The following is a 23,935-nucleotide window of genomic DNA, read 5'->3' as shown; positions in this document are numbered from 1 at the left end:
GCCACCAAATGCCAGATCCAGTGGATACTTTTCAGTCCTTTTCCTGATTACATCTCCTTCCTTCTTGAAAGTCTTTATTCCTTTGGCTTCCCTGACATCATCTTTATTGGATTACTTTCTCTATTTCTTCCTTTTCTTTGTTGTGGGTGTCTCCTTCTGCCTACTCCTTAAACTTGGTTTTCTCAAGAAGTTAGTCCTTGGGTTACTTTTCTGTAACCCTACATTCTCCCTAGGTAATTTAATCCACTCTCGGTTTTGATTACTGTCCACATGGGGTGTATTACTGCTGTCAAATATCTGGCTCCTATTCCAACTTCTGTCTCACACTTCGGGTTTTTATAGCCAGTTATCTTTGGGATATCTGTTTGAAACAACTCTGGTTATACTCTACTACCAACTTTTGCCACATGCATTCCTTCATGTTGAAATGGCATCATCCAGCAATTTCTCCTATTCCCCAACTTCCCATACCTGATGATCATATCCGAATAGTCATCTCTCTCTTCAAGCCACATATCAGAAGTCTTATTGGAAATTCTAGGCTGGGTGCAGAGGCTCACACCTGTAATCCCACCACTTTGGGAGGCTGAGGTGGCGGATCACCTGAGGTCAGGAGTTTGAGAGCAGCCTGGCCAATGTGGTGAAATCCTGTCTCTACTAAAAAATACAAAAATTAGACGGACGAGATGGCGGGCGTTTGTAATCCCAGCTACTTGGGAGGCTGAAGCAGGAGAATCACTTGAACCCGGGAGGCAGAGGCTGCAGTGAGCTGAGATCACGCCATTGCACTCCAACCTGGGCGACAAGAGTGAAGCTCCGTCTCAAAAAAAAAAACCAAGAAAAAAAAACCTAATCTCTCTTTTTTTTTTTTAATCTATAGATTTTAAGGTCCTAAACACTCCATAGCAAAAAACTAGTGTGTATATTTAGTTGGTTGAGGCACTTCTTTCTAATCATGAAAAGTTGAGCCACTATATGCGACTATAGTGCTGAGCCATTAGTTATTTTTGCACATTAACAAGTGGAGCCCTAGTTTAACTCTAAAAATTGCCATGTAGAGCTTACTTAAACTTTCAAATAAATTTACATGAATTTACTTAATATATTAAAATGGCACTTAAGTAATTCCATAAACTATGGCTCAGTAGTCCATCTTTCCTTGAGAGTGGCCCTGGTTAATCTTTATGTTAACTTTTTTTCCAAGACTCTTGGGTTTTACAATTAGAGGTTCAGTTAATCATTAAACTTTATCGTTGTTAGCACGTAGGTAGCTTTATATTACTTGTACCAACAAAACTTAATTTTTGACACACCTCTAATAACATCACTTTTCTGTTTTGGAAGATCAAAGCCATCGGCCAGACAGAGTTGAATGCAAGCAATCCAGAAGAAGTGTTACAGCTGGCAGCGCAGAGAAGGAAAAAAAAGTTTCTCCAAGCAATGGCAAAACTTTACTTTTAAGCAGTTAAATTTTTCTAACTTTTATTTTTTAAACAATGGGCTAAAAATAAACAGTATTAAAAGGTTAAGTTTATATAATACATATGTACACAATTAGTGGTGTTTTCTTTTCAGACAAAATACTGAAACAAATATTAGTTTAAAAACAAACTATACAGAAGACTTCATACCATAATAGCTTAAATTTATAATTTCTTCAAAGGGAGAAGAGATTCACATATCTGATAACAAAATAAACTAGCAATCTAGTTTTCTAATCTACTTTATGAGGTGGGATTTTTTTTTTTTTAAAAGCTAATTTAAAATATTTAGAAATAGCCTATGTACAGCAAGTTTTTGTGTCTTTTTTTTAATAAATAGATTTCTAGGAGTCAGTATATATTTAATACTCTTCTTCCTTAAGAAAATAGAAGTTTAGGTCAAGTGTTATCACTTCGACACTGTCCTTATCTCACAATGGAGGAATTTAGGAAGGACCTTAACAGTTTTACAAACATAAATAAAGCCTTAGTCACACTAAATTAAAAAAAAATTCCTTAGGGATATCTTAAGAGTAATAAAGTGACTTCCTCATATAAATAGTTTGAAAGAGTACTTAAGTTTTTCACCCAAATTGTGATACACAAAAAGGTTATTACCAAGCAACTACATGTCAATAAAGCCGCAGTCAGGAAGGAGCCACAGCATTTATCTTGTTTATAATTTCTTTGGTACTCCCACTGTTTAGAGCACAGGTTGAACACCATGTTCATCTAAGCCTTATTAGTTAAAAAATGTGTTATGGCAAGGCAAATAAACTAGTTTAAAAAACATTAAATTTCACCATTTGTAGAAATTCAAGTTTTATAATAGCTTGCTATAGCAGCTATAAATAAATTAGTCACCTTATTACAAAACTAAACCTTTGTAAACAAGTTTAAATTTAATTTTCAAGAACCAAATTGCACTAGTCAAGAGTGTAGGAATTTTGAGAATCTAACAACTAGATTCAAAGTACTATATCACTTAATATACCCTTTAAGGTAGCACTTATCCAGTCCAAAACTCCAGTGACAAAATTCCTAGTTTATCAAGATAAACACAGTAACACTGGATTAAAGGAGAAACATTGCTATGGTATAGACTGTGGTTGGCTTCTATCCAGTAACCTTGGGAATGAAGACATCTTTGTAAACAAGTCCTGCTGTTTCTTTAACAGCTAACATAGGAAATAATTAAATGTATTCTTTAGTGCCAATTGTAAGTTTTAAAATCAAAGAGTGGCAGTGTAACTTCTGAATTGGCTAGGACAATCAATCACAGCACTATTTTCCTGTAAAACTTTAGGAGTTCAGTGATACCAGTTCTACCCAGTCTTGGTGAATTCCAACTTGTTTGCTTAGTTATCTTCTTTAGTGTTTTCCTGGTGGTTTTTCAGTGCTCTTCGGTGGTGTCATAATGCCTCCATTGCACACTGGTGACAACTGTCCCCCTTTTCTGAAGGTGTTTATGTAATTTACTTCTTCCTATACATGGGAAGAAATCATGCACTGATTTCATAAAGTCAAACCAGACTTCTGGGTACTTATCTGAGATTATTTAGGCCTAATTTTAATAGTCTTTTTATGTCTTTGCAAGTGTGAAGGGTCATATTCTGAAAGTTTCTGTAACATGTTATATATCTATCTATCTCTCTATCATCTATCTATCTATATCTATCTATCTATCTATCTATATAATTTTTTTTTTTTTTTTTTGAGACAGAGTCTCGCTCTGTCACCCAGGCTGGAGTGCAGTGGCGTAGTCTCAGCTCACTGCAACCTCCACCTCCTGGGTTCACGCCTTTCTCCTGCCTCAGCCTCCCGAGTAGCTGGGACTACAGGCACGTGCCACCACACCTGGCTAATTTTTTGTATTGTTAGTAGAGACAGAGTTTCACTGTGTTAGCCAGGATGGTCTTGATCTCCTGACCTCATGATCCGCCTGCCTCGGCCTCCCAAAAAGTGCTGGGATTACAGGTGTGAGCCACCGCACCCAGCCATAACATGTTATATATTTTTTAAACTCTTATCTAGACTGTTGGCATTGATCTTGAGACACTTCACAAATCTTGCTTTGATTTCAAAGTAATTTTATTAACTTTTCTACATTTTGAAATCAGTGTGCCCATTAGAACTTTCTTTCCCCTGAAACTGCCTGAAGGAGTACTCTATTCCTACCATCAGTTTCAGTGACTTACTAGATTCAGATAGCAAAGCCAAAAAACTCACAAAAAAACATACCAGCATAGCCAAATAGTTTGTATGTGTCTGGATATTATGTCTGTCTTCCATAGGAATCTTCTTAGAAGTCTTCAGCTTCACTGGACTAGTACTTTTTACTACATTGACAAAAGGTACCATCCAATCTACACATTCTGAAATACTATCCCACTCCAAACCTAGATAGAAAAAAGTTAGAAAAGCATGAAGGTTGTACATCAGAAACTCTCTTACATATGTCTGATGTACTTGCTGCTGTTTTTGAGATATTTTAAAAAGAAACCAAATCATAACAAGTTTAGCATGTCAAAACAGATTATCACTCTCAAACTATTTACGTGACTATGTTGAAGGGAAAAAGGACTTCAGAACTTCTTAACCAGTACCTTTTACATATGAAATTGAAATGGTCAAATCCCAAAGAACTCTATGTTGATTCGTTTCAACTGTATTTAAATTCCATTTGGTCTTTTTGTTGATAAACATTCAGGATTGGAAAGTACTTCTAACAGAAAGATAATCACTGGGAACAGCTAATTTTTTTTTTTGCCAAAGTTTTAAATTCATGTTTAGCAGAATGTTTCGAAAGTTCAGAGACTGTAGTCCCATTAGAAGTTGTGAAAAGGTAAGAAGACAACAAATGGAGAGTCTTACCTGAGGCTTTCTTAACCACTTCAATGGAGGTAAAATGGCACAAGGCAGCAGCAGTCAGTATTCTGTACTGGAACTCTAATGAATCAATGGCTAGAATACACAGATCTAAAAGCTAACAAAGGAAAAACAAAAGTACAAGCAATTTAGGAGAAAGATGAGTACTAAATGTCTCTTGCTAAAACTTTAGGGATCTAGAGATAAATAAGCCACCACCCGGCCGGGCACGGTGGCTCACGCCTGTAATCCCAGCACTTTCGGAGGCCGAGGCGGGTGGATCACGAGGTCAGGAGATCGAGACCATCCTGGCTAACATGGTGAAACCCCGTCTCTACTAAAAAAATACAACAAATTAGCCGGGCGTGGTGGCAGGCGCCTGTAGTCCCAGCTAGTCGGGAGGCTGAGGCAGGAGAATGGCGTGAACCTGGGAGGCAGAGCTTGCAGTGGGCAGAGATCGCGCCACTGCACTCCAGCCTGGCCAAAAGAGCGAGACTCCATCTCAAAAAAAAAAAAAAAAAAAAAAAAAGCCACCAACCTGAAGGAAGTAGACAAGGAAGGACTGTTGTAATACAGTGTGACATGTACTAGCAGGAAGGGCACCTAATCTAGATTGGAAAAGATAGGGATGGCCTCAAATTGCCATAAATGGGTCTTAAAAGATAAGGCAGCCAGGAAGAGTAGGAGGCAGAGAATGTTCTAGGTATAGGAACATCACTTGGAACTCAGTTCACAGTTCAGAACTCCTAAGGTGAAAAATATGAAATGAGTACTTTTCCTTCATATCTTATCAAGAAAGATGAGGGGTGGTGGCTAGAAAGAGGCATGGTCTAGATTGGATCACAAAGGGTCTTTAAGAAATCAGAATTTTATAGGCTGATTCTTGAAGCTACTGGAAGATTTTTAAGTCAAAGTTCCATTTTAAGAAAGATACCTTAGAATGCAGTGAAGCAGACAGACTAGAAGAAAACATGTTTATTAAGCAGTGAGATTAGTTAAAAGGCTGTATAATCTAGGCAATAAGAGCTGAACAAGTAGCAGTGGAATGGTATAGTGTAAAAGGGGTAGATTTCACAGATTTGAGAAGATACTTGTGCAGTGGAATTAAACTTCAATTCTGTTTGTCCTCATTGGTCCAGAAGGTAGGAGAAATGGGAGAAGAGCTGGGAATTGGAAGTGAAATATTACTGTTATATGCCTCTAGAAACTCCACATCGTTTATTGGCTTATCAAAGATTTACCATCACTATCAGAAGGGTATAGCTGCCTAGGACAATTTGGGATGCTAGGAATTCTGGATGAAAAAATTAAGCTTTTAATAAAAAGTTTTATAAAATAAACCAATTTCAGTATACTTAGTGGTTATCCAATTTGAGTATTCATAATGTGCTAGATTTAAGCACCACTGCCCACAAATTTTCACCTAAGTGACTTAATAATTATCCCCAAATGTCTTCCATATGTTAGATTTTCACATCCCACGTAGAATAAGAAGGCAGATTTTCTTCACTTTTGTTATATGGCAGATACAGCAGCCTTAAGATTACTTACGAGAAGTAAGCAAGAAAGAATGGGATCTCCTTTTTTTTTTTTTTTTTAAATTTTTTGAGATGGAGTCTTGCTCTGTTGCTCAGGCTGGAGTGCAGCAGTGCGATCTTGGCTCACTGCAACCTCCTCCCAGGTTCAAGTGATTCTCCTGCCTCAGTCTCCCAAGTAACATGTTGGCTAGGCTGGTCTCAAACTCCTGACCTCAAGTGATCTGCCTGCCTGCCTCAGCCACCCAAAGTGCTGGGATTAGAGACCTGAGCCACAGTGCCCGGCCAGATCCTCCTCCTCCTCCTCTACTTACTTACTTTGTTAAATATGCTAGCCTGGAAAAGTTTACTTCGAATTTATGTTCTAAAAAATTTTTTTAACAAAGTAATTTTAATTCTGATATTTAACTTGATAGGCACTCTGTGTAACCAAATGTAAAGACATCACACAGAATAATTCTATGCCATTATAAAGCTTAAACACAACTGGCGAAAAAATGCTTTTCCCCATTTTATATCAAAAAGAGATACTTTGGTTTGGACTCCTAAAGAATGAAAGTACTCAGAAAAGTGTAGGGACTTTGTTTTTCTAGAAATATTAAGCAACATAAACACTGGGGACAGAACTTTATGCGTCAAAAGTTTTGTTCTAGAATTAAGGAGTGAAGTCAATATGTCATTTTGTGGTATAGCCTATTTAAGACTATATACACTAAAACCTGTAATTAATAACATTACCATTGAATCAATAAAAATGTCAGTACCTGAGCTATTTGAATGAATGTTTCCTGAGAATACTGAGGTAGAAGAACTTTAGGAGCATCTTTAAGAGCATCAACTTGGAGAAAGAGATTTAGCCAGGAGATGATTGTTACAGGACAAAGTTCCCATTTTAAAGCCTGTTAAACAAAATTTAAAAATGCCTGTTAATGAATGTAGACACATACACCACATTATATAGTAGAGGTTAGAGGTTAAGTAAATTCCCCATTCAACCATAACCATTGTCAATATTTTGATGCATTAACCTCTTAGAACTGGATCCTAATACCTCAGTTTTGACTTTTTACATTGTAGTATTTGAGATTCAATCATAACTACTTATGTTACTTAGTAACATGGTTTCTTTTTTGCAACTAGGAAAACATAATTATTATTACCTTTAATATAATGAGTTCCATCCTTAAGATATCCTCTTCACTGCAAGCACCATCAGTGACGTAAGCAAACTCTTGGAGTTTAGGAGCGTAGATTTCCTTTAAATTGTAATATTTTTATTGAGTACAATTGAGATTGAAATTAATTACAAATTACAAATCCTCAGTCTACAATGGGGTTACATCCCAATAAACCAAAATATCGTTTTAAGTAGAAAGTGCATTTTCATTTTCTTGAAGAAATAAGCAAAGACAAAAAGTACATTTTCTTTTTTTTTTTTTTTTTTTTGAGGCAGTCTCACTCTATCACTCAGGCTGGAGTGCAGTGGTGCAATCTCGGTTCACTGCAACTTCCACCTTCCAGGCTCAAGTGATTCTTGTGTCTCAGCCTCCCCAGTAGCTGGGGTTACAGGTGTGTGCCACTATGCCTGGCTATTTTTTGCATTTTCAGGAGAGAGAGGATTTCACCATGTAGGCCAGGTTGATCTCAAACTCCTGACTGCAAATGATTTGCCCGCCTTGGCCTCCCAAAGTGCTGGGATTAACCACCGCACCTGGCCAGAAAGTGCACTTTCAACTTACAGTATTTTCAACCTAAGCAGACATAGCCCTGTTGTATGTCAAGGGGCATAATGAATGCAGGTTGTTTTCAACCATCATAAAGTCAAAACATCGTAGGTCAAACCATGGTAAGTAGGGGACCATCTATATACAAATCACACACAGGCTTCAGATTTAAGAACAGCTTCACTAACTATAAATCTCAGTAAAATAATTCTATAGTCAAAACAAAGTAAGATACTTTCATATCTAGGTATCTAGTAACTATATTGATTATCAACACTTCTTTTCATAGAATTGACTTTGAATTTTCATTAATACAACTAGAATGTCTTATGTCATTTCAGTTAAAGAACAGCCAAACTTAGTTTTAAGATTGCCTGATATATTGGTCAGATCAAAAGGAGACACCCTGCCGGGTGCAGTGCAGCAGCTCAAACCTATAATCCCAGCACTTTGGGAGGTCGAGGTAGGAGATCACCTGAGCCCAGGAGTTTAAGACCAGTGTGAGCAACAAAGAGAAACGCTGTCTCTACAAGAAAAAATAGCCAGGCATGGTGGTGGATCCCTGTAGTCTCAGCTATTCCGGAGGCTGAGGTGGGAGGATCGCTGTAGCCTGGGAGATCGAGGCTGTACTGAGCTACAGTAGTGCCACTGCATCCAGCCTGTGTGACAGCAAGACCTTGTCTCAAAAAACAAAAGCAAAGCACCCAACAAATAAGGTCTAGAAACTAAAAACATTTCCTTTACCCTAGTACAAAAATATGGTTAATCAAAAAATACTTTGTGCAGTTTGGCTAACAGGTCTGTCTTAGCACTCCAGAGAAGAATTAGAATCATCAAAGGATTAGGTGTCTCCCACATAGGAGAACAGGCTAAAAGATCAGGATTTCAGTCTAGAAAGTTGTCTAAAACAGTATAATTTCAAGTAAGGACAGACTGAACACAAGTTTATGTGCCAAATTCAGCAGAATTTGGGGATGGCTCTTAAGGCTCAAAAGACATTTAAAAGAAAAAGGAAAACAGTTAAAAAATTAATATATGATCACAATCCCTCTTCTCTCAAAATGATACCAGCTATAAAAGTTTTAGATGAAAGTATTGATGATATCCATCATGTATTAAGAAAAGTAAATTGAGCTTATGTGAAGGAAAATCTTAAGAAAGGAGGTGCCTTCTATCAGGGCAGCACCATCAGATACAAAAATACTAGGCTGGCCGGGTGCGGTGGCTCATGCCTGTAGTCCCAGCACGTTGGGAGGCCGAGGCAGGTAGATCGCCTGAGTCAGGAGTTCAAGACCAGCCTGGCCAACATGGTGAAACCCCATCTCCACTAAAAATACAAAAATCAGCTGGGCGTGGTGGCAAGCGCCTGTAATCCCAGCTACTCGGGAGGCTGAGGCAGGAGAATCACTTGAACCTGGGAGGCAGAGGTTGCAGAGAACCAAGATCGCGCCATTGCACTCCAGCCTGGGCAAAAGAGTGAGACTTCGTCTCAAAAAAAGAAAAAAGAAAAAAAAAAGGCTGGATAAACCATTATTCTAACCCAACACAGTACTCATTTCATTTCATTTTATTAGCTGTTTAGTTTTCAAAGGTTGTTCTGTTGAATACAAATGCTATAATTATGTATATAAATAGAGCATCAATATGTTTCATTTGGCAGAATGAGCCATGGGACATTTCACTTAGATACTAATCCCAGAATCTAAACTAGAGATTTACAATAAGGCTCAGACATTACAGAGGGAACTATGATAATTTATCATTCATCCCTGTGGTAATGTTCAGAAAATGTACTGAGAAACAAAAACATTCATTTTTCTAAGGAGTTAATATAAAACATAGTATTCTTTGGGATTAATATGTTGATTTAAAAAAAAGTTTGGGATAAATATATCTAAGGATAAACTTTGAGAACTTACCTCAAGTTTGGAAGCAATGAATAATGAGGTAATTCCAATGAGTTGAAGCATATTTTTATTTATATCCTTTTGTGTCAACATAAATCTATCAAAAAAGTCCTGTGCAAGATAAAATGTTTCCCTATGGAGTGTGTATACTTCACATACCTAGAGAAGAATCCAAACATTTAAATATTATCCTCTGAATTTCTCCAAATTTGAAAGTCATCTCTTGGCATATCAGATTTTAAAATATGTTTAAGCCAAACTGATAGCAAAGCTAAGATAGGAAAGGAAAAAAAGAAACTAAGATGTACTATTAGGATAAACAAATCTATTACTATCCACATTTACTAGTTTTATAGTTTTTCTTACCTCATTTATTTTTCATATTTTACTGCACTGTTAAAAATTATCAAAGGATACTGAATGGTTAACACTGGTGATAAACAAAATCTTATCTCTTGTTTCTGACTTTAATAGGAATTGCCCTGATGTTTCACTATTGTTATTAATAATAATAAATAGTATCTGTCATTTCTACACTTTGAGGGAAAGCTTTTAATTCTCACAGTAACTCCATAAGTAGGTACCATTATCCCCATTTCGGAGATGAGGAAATAAAGATATATACCAGAGTTTTTTTTGTTTTTTTGTTTTTTTTTTGACAGGGTCTCACTTTGTCACCCAGGCTGGAGTGCAGTGGCTCACTGCAACCTCTGCCTCCCAGGTTCAGGTGATTCTCCTACCTCAGCCTCTGAGTAGCTGAGATTACAGGTGTGTGCCACCATGCCCAGCTAATTTTTTGTATTTTTAGTAGAGATGGGATTTTACCATGTTGGCCAGGCTGGTCTCGAACTCCTGGCTTCAACTGATCTGCCTGCCTCAGTCTTCCAAACTGCTGGCATTACAGGTATGAGCCACCACACCTGGCCACATGGGTTTCTAATAATGAGTTAAGAAAATCTCTTTTGCTGGCCGAGTACGGTGGCTCACACCTGTAATCCCAGCACTTTGGGAGGCCAAGGCGGGAGGATCACTTGAGGTCAGGAGTTCAAGACCAGCCTGGCCAATAGGGTGAAACCCCGTCTCTATTAAAAATACAAAATTTAGCCGGTATGGTGGCCCGCGCCTGTAATCCCAGCTGTGTAAGTGGCTGAGACAGAAGAGTCGCTTGAACCCGAGATGCATAGGTTGCAATGAGCTGAGATTGTGCCATTCCATTCCAGCCTGGGTGACAACAGCGAGGCTCCATCTCAAAAAAAAAAAAAAAAAAGAATGTCGAATTTCAAAAAATGTCTTTTGCATCTATTGAGATCTTAGCATTTTTCTTATTTACTGTTAAGGTAATAAATTAATAGATTTTCAAATGTTGAATCAAGTTTGCATTCCTAGACTGAAGAATATACTAAGACAGAGTTTAACACTGCCGGATTTGATATACTGTGTATGCTCTTGCATACATAATCATATTTAGGTAAAAACAGGAATAAATTGAATAGGATAACCACTGGATGAGTATCAGTATAACAAAAAGGAAAAAAATTAAAAATTAACATAATTGTGCTTAAGTTGATTCCATGATCACTACACACTCAGAAAAAGTCAAAACCCAATGCCTTCTTGTGCCCACAATTCAAATACAATCTCTCCTTCTAGTCAAAATAAGGAAAAAGATGACCTGATGCAAAAGGACAACATTTTAGTCTTAAAAACTGTTCTGATAGCTTCTGAGATCTATTCTGCCATGTGTTCCTCCTCCAAAAAGTCTATGGTCTTTTTCCCTTAGAATGCTTCATCTCTGTCTTTAAAGAGACTACAGAGCAAATATCCAAGAGTTGGAGGAAAAATCAGTTTGTCATCAACATAAGTAATCATTTTCTCAATAATAATTTTAGAAACTTTTTTAGAGCTATTATCCAGAGAAAGGGAATGGACCTAAACAAGAGAGAAAATTCTGGCACAAATCTATAGGGGCTTCAGGATCACTATTCCTTTAAATTAATGGTATACTTTGGAAAAGAACAGAAGAATATAATAAAGAGAAGGTATCTGGACCATAGAGGGCTTAGAGCTTCCAGATACCCATAGTCTCATTATGGTTTAGGATATAGAAATCAGGATTCCTCATCATCATTTGATTTTGTTAATACAGAAAAAGACTTGAGGGCCCTGAAGCCTAGTTCTAGTTCTTCACTTTGTATAGCATAATTGAAAACCTAAGCAACTATATGTTCCATTCACCTTGAGTATCTGTGGCACCCAGAAAGTGGCCGGTACACAGCAGTATCCACAGATAACAGGAATTCTGAATTGGGTTTAGTTACATGTAGTAGCTTTGTCTTGATTTTACTCTTATAGAGTCACTTTCCATTTTGGGTGCAATCAACTACAGTAAGTACCTCAAAAAAGACAGCTTCCTGGGGATGAACAATAAACTCTTGAGAGTACATGGAAAGCACATTTACAGCTAAATATTCTTCCATCATACAGAGACAAAGGAAATTTGTATTGCTGTAACATACCTCTAAAAGCCAGTCTAGAAGTATGGACCTCATCTGTGGTTCCAAGTCAGAATGCAGAACTTCAAAATGTTTGTCATGAACATATCTGCTCTCCTTTTTTAACATGTTTAGCCAGACTTCTTTTGAACATCCCCAGCTATGGAAAGAGAGGAAAAAAACCGTAATTTTTTTTTTTTTTTTGAGACAGAGTCTCGCTCTGTGGCTCAGGCTAGAGTGCAGCGGCACAGTCCTGGCTCACTGTAATCTCCATCTCCCAGGTTCAAGCAATTCTTGTGCCTCAGCCTCCCAAGTAGCTGGGAGTTACAGGTGCCTGCCACCAAGCCTGGCTAGTTTTTGTATTTTTAGTAGAGATGGGGTTTCACCATGTTGGCTGGGCTGGTCTCGAACTTCTGACCTCAAGTGATCCACCTGCCTCAGCCTCTCAAAGTGCTGAGATTACAGGCGTGACCCACCATGCCCGGCTAAAAACCATAATTTAAACTGTGCAATCCATGTAATATACAAACTCTTGTTTCACATAGATAAAATTCAACTTTCAGACACTGAAATGCAACTTTTAATTAGAACTTGGAAGAAGCTCTTAAATTAGAAAAAAAACTTCTACCTTAATTTTTGGAAACCATTTCCTTTGCATGAATAAATAGAAGACTGAAGTAACACAGTGGGAACCTGGACTATGATCATCCAAACCTGCAGATTTCAAAGGAGTGCTTCCTAGTCCCACTTATTTATGCTTTACAAAGGTTGCTGTTAAAAGACAACCATGTTGCTTTTCCCCTAAGTGGTCTGAGGTAATCTGTGAAAATGGTTGGCTATTCACTTGACCTGGAAAACCCCACAAAATCATGCAAATCAAGAGGTTCAAATCTTTGTGTTCACTGTAAGAACACTCGTGAAACTGCCCAGGCTATCAAGGGTATGCATATAGGAAAAACCACAAAGTGGCCGGCACGGTGGCTCACACCTGTAGTCCCTGCACTTTGGAAGGCCGAGGCGGGTGGATCACCTAAGGTCAGAAGTTCGAGACCAGCCTGGCCAACATGGTGAAACCCCGTCTCTTGGCCGGGTGCGGTGGCTCACGCTTGTAATCCCAGCACTTTGGGAGGCCGAGGCGGGCGGATCACGAGGTCAGGAGATCGAGACCACAGTGAAACCCCGTCTCTACTAAAAATACAAAAAATTAGCCAGGCGTGGTGGCGGGCGCCTGTAGTCCCAGCTACTCGGAGAGCCTGAGGCAGGAGAATGGCGTGAACCTGGGAGGCGGAGCTTGCAGTGAGCCGAGACTGCACCACTGCACTCCAGTCTGGGCGACAGAGCGAGACTCCGTCTCAAAAAAAAAAAAAAAAAAAAAAAAAAAAAATTAGCCGGGCGTGGTGGGGGGCGCCTGTAGTTTCAGCCACTCGGAGGGGCTGAGACAGGAGAATGGCCCGGGAGGCGGAGCTTGCAGTGAGCTGAGATTGTGCCACTGCACTCCAGCCTGGGCGACAGAGCGAGACTCGTCTCAAAAAAAAAAAAAAAAAAAGAAACCCCGTCTCTACTAAAAATACAAAAAATTAGCTGGGCGTGGTGGCACGCCTGTAATCCCAGCTATTCAGGAGGCTGAGGCAGGAGAATCACTTGCACCCAGGAAGTGGAGGTTGCAGTGAGGCGAGATCACGCCGCCACTGCACTCCAGCCTGGGCGACAACAGCAAAGCTCCGTCTCCAGAAAAAAAAAAACACCATGAAGTATTTTTAAAATGTCACTTTACAGAAACAGCGTGTACCATTCTGACATTACAATGGTGGAGTTGGTAGGTGTACCCCAGGCCAAGCAGTGGGACTGGACACAAGGTTGGTGGCCCAAAAAGAGTGCTGAATTTTTGCCGCACATGCTTAAAAATGCAGAGAGTAATGCTGAATTAAGAGTTTAGGTGTAGATTCTCTGGTCATTGAGCATCTCCAAGTGAACAAAGCACCTACGATGTGCCAACGGACCTACAGAGCTCATAGTCGGATTAACTCATACATGATCTCTCCCTGCCGCATCGAAATGATCTTTAGTGAAAAGGAACAAATTGTTCCTAAACCAGAAGAGGCGGTTGCCCAGAAGAAAAAGATATCCCAGAAGAAACTGAAGAAACAAAAACTTATGGCACAGGAGTAAATTCAGCACTAAAATAAATGCAATTAAAAGTGAAAAAAAAAATGTTTTCTCAAGAGCAATACAAAAAAGTTAAACATGTAAGGCATGTGATCACAGTCAAGAGAAATCTCAATCACCTCTAAATAGATCATCTATAGCAGGATCACCTATGGGGTAGGTAAGGTGGGACAGAGTGCAGGGAAAGGGGGATTGGTGAGTTTAAGTGTCTGATTCCATTAAATTGCTTATTAAGGCCAATCATAAATTAATACAGTACATGTTTTGTATAAGCTGTACCTCTTAGTTATACTCATGGACTAGAAAAAAGAATTAAGTATAGACCTTACTAAGTTTGGTAAGAAATAAATAGGGTTGATACATCAATTGAAAAAGCTTCCTTTGAGTTGAAGCTGCAAGAAACACGAATAAAAATTTTAAAGGAAAAAGCTGTACATGTAAAAATGTTTCTATCTTAACAAAAAACTAATTCCGTCCTGTTAAGTCTTTATAGTAGTCAGCAAGCAAATGAAAATAATTTTGTAGAATCGGTGTTTTAAATACCCATATCATTTGCAAACAGCACTACTCTCAGATAAAATGACATATGCTTAAATATTAGTAAACAATTTTTATGTTTTTCTATTTTATGACATCAAAAGACAAAATAGTGCCATGTATTAAATCAGCACAACTTTATATCTTTGAAATAAAATCACTGATATTTTTCTTACCTTAAATCAGGCAAAGGTGAAGGATTAATAAAAAGATTTTTAAATCTGTAATTTGTAAATCTGGAGAAATCACTTGTTCCTATTTCTTTGTGAGGTGTTTCAATGATAATGCAAGGACTGATACCCCCAGATAATACAGGTGGCCAACAATTCTGTCATTAAAAAAAAGAAAAATATCAATTTGTGCAAGGAAAACCTTAGTTTTTGTAATGGATCTTTCATAAATGAAAGCTAATATGTCTAAAGAATCATAATTTCAGCTAACATAGATGGCAATATAGCTAATTTGACATTCATATTTTATAAACAAGCCGTATAGCTCATGTTGATTTTTATAAAGAGTAATAGGATGTTTTAGACAACAAAATGCAATTCTGGTAACAGAAGACATTAGGTGTTGAAGGAGGACAGTAATTAACAAAATGCACCTGCAGTCTAAAATACTAATCACTTTCAAGATCACAGAATTGTAGTTCTCTGTATCTAGCAATAGTAGCAGGGACTTTTTTTTTTTTTTTAAATAAGCTGTTTTTTTTAAAAAAATGTGCTCTGATACTTTTGAATATTTGAAAGCAAAACCTTAAAAATGGAATCAATTACTTAAAGGATCCTTTTCCCAATAATGCTGGTTTCAAAGGCAATCACTATCTCCAAAGTGCTGCTTTCTGTAAAACACATAGGAAGAAGAGGTACCAAAGGGCTGCGCGCCAGGCTGTCAGTGATCTCACATCCTATTTATGCCCAAGAAGCAGCTATTAGGACCGTCTACTAGAGTCTGCGAGGGAACAAAGAGCAGTATATTGGACAGATTAGGCGGGCCCTGGTGCACCAGGCAGTTCCAAGAGGGAGGAATTTACAAAAAGGAACCAGCTGCTTGAAGACACTTACTCTGCAGCTGTAGTAGGATTCGGGCACATAGAAACCACCCAAAGATAAGCGCCTTCCTGCTGACCTCTAGGGGCATTAAAAGTAAAAGTGTCAGAGGAATCTATTGCAAAGCAATAAACACATAATTCTATTCTTATTCATCTATCCTCCATTTTTCCCCCAAACCCACCCAGTCCAGTTCTGCATTACCCTAATTTCATACTGATGTTTCTTGGTGACCTCCTCTCTTCTTTTTTTGACATCCTGGAAAATAGCAAAGACCATTGGTAAACTAAAGTCCCAGCATGGAATTTCTTTCCTCCCTCTTTCTCCTTAAATCACCTGGGTGGTTTTCCTCTTCTTGGCCTGGATTATCTGGGCTTCTTGGGGGGATTCCGTCTGGCTGGGCTGGGGCTGCTGCTTAGCTTGTAAACGGCTACTGCAGTGAATTTTTAAAAAGTGTAATTAGTAAGTTAAAGGCAGCAACTAATTTGAAACATGTCTCTAAGGCAGATAATGTTACCTTCGTCTTGACATTCTCTTCTTTCAGGTGTATAAAACCTCTGAAGGGGGGAGAGGAAAAGCCGCAGTCAAGTACATTGCCATTCACATTCTCCAAGTGCCAGTAAGACGCTGATTCGGAGGTGAAAGCTCAGTCCCTCCGAAGGGGGCCTGGGCCCTGTGACCTTGCCATCTTCTGTGCTGTGTTAGCTAGCTCATGGTAATTCATTTTGGATACACGCCTGCATTTCCTCAACTGAATGTACAGCTGGAACGCGGGTGTCCAAAAATTCACCAAGCACTCCTGACACCTTGAACGCGCAGGGAGGCACATCTTCCTCAAACGGGTTTTTCTGGGTCCTCCACCCTCTCCCCCGTACACCGGGAATGGGGCTTGGGCAGCGCCCCCATGTCCCGCCTCCCATCCTGGACCAGCGCGGAGAGGGGGTTGTGGAGGCGAAATGCTGTGGAGAAGCCGGTTCCGCGCCAATTTGGAGAGCGGCGGTGGCGGGGAAGCAGGGGGCGGAGGAACCAAGACTGGTGTCACGGCCTCCAGTCTCCTTTCCCTCCTTCCCGGCCCCGCCGCCCTACCGCCGCTCGGAGGGGCGCCGGGACCCCAACTCCAGATGGGAAGCGGAGGGCGGGGGGGAGGGCAGGAAAAGGAGCTAAAGAAAGGGGAGACTGGGCTGGCCGGGAACTTTTCTCCCCATGGAGGGGACCCGGCCTCCCATCCTCTCTCCCACGGGATAGCTCCCGAAATGAGGGTGGGATAGAGAAGCCCCTAGAACGAGGGGCGGCTCTCCATGCCCACCCGCCTCTCGGTCCCCTGCCAAGGTTCCTGACAGGGACGGAACGCGGGGACCCATGAACCCCAGTCATCTAGTTCTCAGCCCTCCCGATTTTCCTCCCTGAGGCTCCCGCCTGTGGTAAGTGATCGGCCCAACTGGGCTTTCTTTCCTCCCGCATCCCCCCTACGCGCAGCACCTCCTCACCGCCAGACCAGCTACCGCTCGGCTCAGCTGGCGCCGGCGCCAACCCAATATATAGGCCGGGCCAGTCCCGCCCCGCACGCATGCGCCCCAGACTGACACCTCCGGACAGCGCGCTCCCCTCTCCCGCCCGTCAGCCCGCGCGCCCGCGCGCCGCGCCCTGCTCTCAGTGTGCGCCCGCCACCCAGAGCGGCCATGGGGTCCACTCTCCCAGGCCTTCGGCCCGTGTCCACCGCGCTCCACGGCGCGGCCGGCGGCGGTAGGGAAACTCTCAGGGCCTCCTTCTCCGCGGCTAGCCTCCCCGCCGCCTGGCTCCCGCGTCTCCCGCCAGTTTGCTTTTGCTCCCTCCCACTGCAACTCCTGGATTTCGGGGGTGTCAGGCTGCGGCTCAGCCCGGGAGCATAACAGGGGGACACGACTCGGGCGACCATAGGGTGGCTGGGAAGTGACCGTCCAGGGGCGCGCCCTAGCTGTCCCGCCAAGGCCTCAGGGAACCCAGGTCTTTCCTGAGCGACGCGGGGACCCGAGGGCCCGCCCCTCGGGGAGGAGCAAAGCGTTGGCTGAAGAGCTGGCCAATGGGAGGCGCGGGCGGCAGCACAACGTGGAGTGGCTGCAGAATGTAAACACCGCTCAGCCGCGCGCAGGGCCAAGTGCGACTCTGCTCTACCCAGTCCCGGCCCGCGACCATCTGGAGCCCGCTCCGCCGGCCCTGCGCTGGGCGCCCAGGGAAGGCATTTCCAGCCCGCCCACCCAGGTATGTATCAACCCTGTTTTCCGGCTCCCTGCTCCCCCTACCGGGTTTCCCTCCTCATGTGTCGGTCGCTCCCCCAGCCCGCCGCCTTGCGCCTGCAGTGGCCTCCACCTGCCATCCCGCAGTCCCCGCGCAGGAAACGCTCGCGCCACGCCGCGCCCTCCCTTGCTTCCTCTCTTCCCCACCTCCAATTCCGGGGTCCCCGAGGGTAAAACCCCTCTCCGGAGCGGGGCCCGGGAACGGCATTCCCTCTCCCCGTGAGCGCGGTGGTCCCCGGGGACCTGGCCGGGTGGGAAGAACGGTCGCCACCACGTGCAGGCCCCGGGCCCGCGTGCCGCGCCGCGCCCCGCCCCGCCGCCGCCGCCAGCGCGCCTTGCGGAGCCCGCGCGAGCCGGCAGCGCGGGAGGGCGCAGTTCGCGCCGGAGCCCTATTGGGAGGGGGCGGGCCCGACGCTCTTCCTTTACACTTCCCCGGGTGTTTAAACTTAGGGGTCCCTTCGCTGCCTCTATGAATGTCCCCACAACTGGCGCACCCCAAAACTGCACATCAAGTCAGACTTGCGGCGGGTATTCCGCAAACAGGTTTTGCGGCGGGAGCAGCGAGGCGGGGAACAGCTCCGGGAACAAAAATCCCCCGGGTGGAGGAACAGTGCGAAGGCGTCTCGGAACCCGCGGCAGCTCGGGCGGGCCGCGTCTGCCCCGGTCCTGAGCGAGCGGGAGAGCAAGCGGGAGGGCGAGCGGGCCGCGCCGGGGAGACGGAGCTGCGCGGGCGGGAGCCCTTCCCGAGATGCACCGGGAGGCGACCCCGGCTCCCGCCCGGCCTTTTGTGCTGTGCCGCTCGAGCGCCCTTGAGGCCCGGGAAATAGCCGCCGGCGGACGGGCGCTTTGGGGCGGGCGAAGTCCTTTTTCACACTTTTTCGATTCTTCGTCTTGTGACGCCGGCAAAATAATTGTTTCTCTTCCTAATTTACCTGTAAGAGCTTTGCCTAAGGTGACAGCATCAGGAGAAGCCCATGCTTTGTCAGTTCCAAGAAACTTTCTGCCATTTCTAACGCTTAGGATGGCTCTCGGCGGGGCAGAAGTTGGCTCCCTTTTGCAGTTACTCAAAACGCAGTTAGCAGTATAGCTAGCTTAAAGGTCTAACAGCATGATGTCAAGAAAAGGGGTCGGGGTCTCCCAACAAGGGTCACCTGATCGTAAGCAGAACTGGTGGCCCTCGTGGTTGAATTTGATAAAATATACTGAAAACCAGTATGTCGAGTAACGTTTGTGGGAATCATCTTTGAATGATGAATATATGCTCAGTACTGAGTTAACTAGTAAATTGATTTTAAAAGACACTGCTCTTATAAATGTCCTTTGCTATACCCTTGACTATTATGTGAACAGAATGCAATCACAGTAAAGGAGAAATTAGAAAATTCCAAGACGTCTTTGTGTGGAAAGGAATAGAGTGAATTCTCCCATATTACGGGTACCTGGTCAGTAGACAAGTGGGTCTGTTAAAAAAAGAGAAAATAAAGGGTAGGGGGCGGGTATGTTTGTTTTTAGCTTGCTCTTTTTCTACTTATCGGTTTTAAAGTTCACCTGAAGTATTTATTTCCCCTATTGTACATGTAAAGTTAAAACACCATAGTAAATAAACTGTTAGCCTCTACCATGCTTCTTTGGGGTAACTATTTTGATTGCTCCGACATTCATTTTCAGGAGGAAAAAACCCCAGAAGATTCTTGGAGGCACGGGCTTAAAAAAAAAAATTCAGGCTTAGCCCACCCATTTCTTTATTCTGTGCCTTTTTTTTTTTTTTGGTATGTCTCCTCTGTCGAAGCTTCACAGATCCTTTTCTCTGTGCTACAGTTACGCTCATCTTACAGGACAAAAATTACTTATTTAAATGTCCTTTATTTCCAACTAGGCCTTGGAAATTGTTTTGTTCATCTTTTTATAGCCTGTATTCAGCAGTTCAAAGGCATATATAGTAGGACTTGGGTAAATGCTGATTTGAATTGTGTGTAGGATATCCCATTATAGAATTTTAGGTCTCTAGGTTACCATGATGGATGATAGATGGATGGTGGAATTATTCCCAATAAATACCAGGCTTTTAAAAACATTAATAGACTTTATTTTTTAGAACAGTTTTAAAGAAAAATTGAGCAGGTGGAACAGGACTTCCATATATCCACTCCCCTCTCCCACCCACCACACATGCGCAGTTTCCCCTGTTATTGACATCTTATAGTATGGCATATTTATTACCCTATGATGTGTTTGCTATTAATGAATCAGTGTCGATGCGTTATTATTAACTAAAGTCCATACTTTATTCCTATGTCTTTAGTTTTTACCTAATGTCTTTTTATTGCTCTAGAATCTCATCTAGGATACCCATCACATTTAGATGTCATGTCTTAGGTTCCTCTTGGCCATGGCAGTTTCTCAGACTTTTCTTGTTTTGATGACCTTGACAGTTTTGAGGAGTGCTGGTCAAGTATTTTGTAGGCTAACCATGAGACAAAAACATCAGATGAATTCCAGTAGAGGAGTTGACTGGGGTTATGGGTTTGGGGAAGAAGATCATAGAGATAAAGTACCATTTTCATCACATCATACTAAGAGTTCATACCGACATCATGATTTATTACTATTAATGTTGATCTTGACCACCTGGCTGAGGTAATGTTTGTCAGATTTCTCCATTGTAAAATTACTCTTTTTCCTCCCTTTCCATACTGTGCTCTTTGGAAGGAAGTCACTGTGTGCAGCCCACACCTAAGGAGTGAGGAGTGATCTTTTTTAGGGTGAAGTATCTGTATTATTTTAATTTATTCTGCATTAGAGATTTGTCTCTTTTTCCCCATTCATTAACTTAGTCATCTATTCCTATCAGTATGCACTCATGGATATTCATTTTATAATTTGAATTATAATTCAATAATACTTTATCTTGTTGGTCAGATTGTTCAAAACTTTCACCAAGGTATTTTTCATACGTTTTTATTGTCATGAGACTCATTTGAAGCTAAGCAAAAATGAATGGTGCTTAATGATAATCAGTATTTCTCACGTAACAAGAAAGGAATAAAACATTTTCTTCCCATTTAATGAAACTTGCTTATCCTTCATGCTTATCTAAAACGTATCTAAAGGAAAAAAAAATCTTCGTATTTTAGTAGAGACGAGGTTTCACCATGTTGGGACCAATCAGGCTGGTCTTGAACTCCTGACCTGAAATCATCCGCCCGCCTCGGCCTCCCAAAGTGCTGGAATTACAGGCATGAGCCACTGCACCCGGCCAATTTTTTAAATTAGAATCAGGTGAGATGCAGTTTTAAAAACAATTTTATTGTTAAACAAATACATTTTACTATAAGATAGTTTTGACTTCACATTCTACTTCGAAGGGTCATTGGGACCTCTAGATGTCCACAGAACACACTTTGAGAACTGCATACATAGTTGCCCAAACCAGAATCCTGGGAGTGAACTTAGTCATTCCTTTCTTCTTTTTTTCTGAGCTTCATAATCATAGTTAATATTTCCTGGGTAAGATAATGTGCTAGGCTGTACCCCAAGCCTTCACATACTATTAACTCCTTCAATCTTCCACCAACACTATGAGACAGGTGCTAATGACTGTCATTCCTGGTTTATAAATGAGGAATCTGAGGCACAAGTGTAGTTTGCCTAAGATCCACAGTAGAGTCTGACTCCAGCTCACCTGTGCTGTGCTGCCTCTATTTATCACCAAAAATTCCTTTCTGTTCTGTTCCCAAGTCATTTCCACATTCATGCTTTATTTCCCTCTGCCTTAGTTCAGGACACCATTCTCTCTTCAGTGCAATACTCTTCTAACTGGTTTTCCTGACATGCATTGCCCCTTGCAGTCTGCCTTCCAACCTGTTGCCAAACTGCCCTTCCAAAGCACAGATGCCACTCCTTAAAACCTTTCTGTATCTCCGCTTGGATTAACAGTCAAGCTCCAAAACTTAAACACACAAGACCTCTTGCGCCCAGGAGATCCCCCCACATGGAGCTCTCCACATCCCCTGTCCTTCTCACCTTGGGACCTTGGCACCTGCACCTCATTCTCCCTACCTCCATTGCCTTTCCCCAGCTAGAACCCATTTATTCATTAATACTCAAACACTGCCTTTTCTAGAAAGCTGTCTTGCCCTGTTCTGAAGTAGGATTTTCCTATATAGCACCTCTTCTCCAACTTATGCTTGCCTCTACCCCTGCTTGTCTCTGCCAGGCTGTAGGGAGCCCCTGGGGGCAGGGGCTGTCTCTTTCAGGGCTGGCCTGGGGCCTTGTGGACCCCAACCCTCCTTGTGGGATAAATGGAGGGGAGGGGGCAGAGGTGTGCTCTCGGGGTGGCCCTTGGAACCTAACTCCAGGGAACAGTCCCTTGAAAGAACTTCCCAGCTGGCACCTTGTAGGGCTCAGCAGGGTGGCAGCAGAGCACTGCCCTCTGCTCCTGAGCTCTGAGGACACCAGAGGCACCAGGGAGTCTAGGTAGATGAGCCTCTGGCTCTGCCAGTGCTGCGCTTGGCTGCCACCTCAGAGGGAGGGCCCTTAAGAAGGAAGGCATTGTAGATTGTGAGACGTAGACAGCACACCTCAGAGATGGTCACTTCAGCTCCTTCATGATTCCTGAAACTCCACAGTAAGGAGAGAGAACAGAAAAGTCGGGCAGTGATGGAAATCCAGAAGCTCTGGGAGGTTGGAATAGGCGGGAGGGCACAGAGTGCTCTGGGCGGGGCCCTGCTCTCCACTGAGGAGGATATGGAAGTCACCAAGAAACACTGTTCTCTGTCCCCAGAGCTTGAGTTCTGTTGGACTGGGGAACAGAGGATAAATGTGGAACGGATAACTATTGTTAAGCATGATGCAAAAGATAAGATGATATGGCAGAGGGGACTGCAGGGGCGGGAAGTGATCTGGGGAGGACTCACAGAGGAGGTGACATTTTATTTAGTTCATTCATTAATTCAACAACACTAGGGCACAGTAAAGCAAACAATTCCTGCCCTTTAGATCTTAAATCTAGTGTAAGGGAGGGGGAATGTCATAGAAACTAATAAATGTGTCAAGTAGTAATAACTAAGATGAAAAATAAGAGCAGGGTAAATGAACAGGAGGTGCTATGTTAGCTGTTCAGGGAAGGCCTCCTGATGAGTCATTTGAGCAGAGAACTATGAAGAGAGAATAAGCCATACAAATAGGAAGGAAGAACATCCTAAGCAGAGGAACAGAAAGCCCAGAGGACCTTGGCATATTTAGTGCACAAGGAGGTTCGTATGGCTGGAACGTAGTGAGCAAGGGAGTGATGGGAAGGAGATGGAGTAAGAATGTTTTAAAAGCATCCAGCTGGCTGCTATGTGAAGTGTAGACTCCAGCGGGGGAAAAGAGTAGAAGCAGGGAGTCTGGATAGAAGATGGATGCAACGCAGGGAAGGGGATGGTTTGTGGGAGCAGGCTGGGTGGTGGAGACTGGGAGAAGCACACTCAGGATATACGCTGAAAGTAAAGCTGTGCTGATGAATAGACTGAGGCGACTGAGAGACAAGTAAAAGGCAAGCAACTAGATGGATGAATGGCTGTCACTCAGGAACAGCTATGGGGTAGGACAGAATCAGGAGTTGGTTTTGGACAGGTTAAATGTTTTTAAATTTCCTCTACATTTTATTATTATTATTTTGAGACAGAATCTTGCCTTGTCATCCAGGCTGGAGTGCAGTGGCGCGATCTCAGCTCACTGCAACCTCCACCTCCCAGGTTCAAGCGATTCTCATGCCTCAGCCTCCCAAGTAGCTGGTATTACAGGCATACGTCACCATTCCTAAGTTTTTTTGTATTTTTTGTACAGTCAGGGTTTTGCCATGTTGGCCAGGCTGGTCACCAACTCCTGGCCTCAAGTGATCCGCTGGCCTCAGCCTCCCG

General features: G+C 42.4%; 3 protein-coding genes across 3 annotated transcripts in view; 2 read left to right on the top strand and 1 right to left on the bottom strand.

Moving 5' to 3' along the window:
- Positions 1-1,722, top strand: part of INTS8 (integrator complex subunit 8) — a 57,868-nt gene extending 56,146 nt beyond the window's left edge. The window contains exon 27 of the mRNA XM_003268361.4: positions 1,345-1,722. Within this exon, the coding sequence (XP_003268409.3) occupies positions 1,345-1,461 (117 nt within the window). The 3' untranslated portion in view covers positions 1,462-1,722. The remainder of the gene's footprint in view (positions 1-1,344) is intronic.
- On the bottom strand, positions 1,451-16,317 carry CCNE2 (cyclin E2). Its single transcript, XM_030795494.1, has 11 exons — positions 16,277-16,317; positions 16,096-16,192; positions 15,964-16,017; positions 14,887-15,038; positions 12,032-12,167; positions 9,528-9,674; positions 7,045-7,140; positions 6,649-6,783; positions 4,356-4,467; positions 3,723-3,880; positions 1,451-2,966 (listed from the first exon to the last, which is right to left on the bottom strand). Exons 1-11 carry the CDS (start codon positions 16,288-16,290, stop codon positions 2,853-2,855), a joined length of 1,215 nt encoding a protein of 404 aa, XP_030651354.1. The 5' UTR covers positions 16,291-16,317; the 3' UTR covers positions 1,451-2,852.
- Positions 16,318-17,892: 1,575 nt separating this feature from the next.
- The window catches only part of NDUFAF6 (NADH:ubiquinone oxidoreductase complex assembly factor 6), a 184,336-nt gene continuing 178,293 nt past the window's right edge, over positions 17,893-23,935 (top strand). The window contains exon 1 of the mRNA XM_030795491.1: positions 17,893-17,997. The gene's annotated coding sequence lies outside the window, so the exon portion shown is untranslated. The remainder of the gene's footprint in view (positions 17,998-23,935) is intronic.

This window comes from Nomascus leucogenys, chromosome 16 (assembly GCF_006542625.1).
Source record: "Nomascus leucogenys isolate Asia chromosome 16, Asia_NLE_v1, whole genome shotgun sequence".
Classification (NCBI taxonomy): Eukaryota; Metazoa; Chordata; class Mammalia; order Primates; family Hylobatidae; genus Nomascus; species Nomascus leucogenys.
The sequence above is the reverse complement of the archived record's forward strand: the minus strand, read 5'-3'. Positions and strand labels throughout refer to the sequence as shown.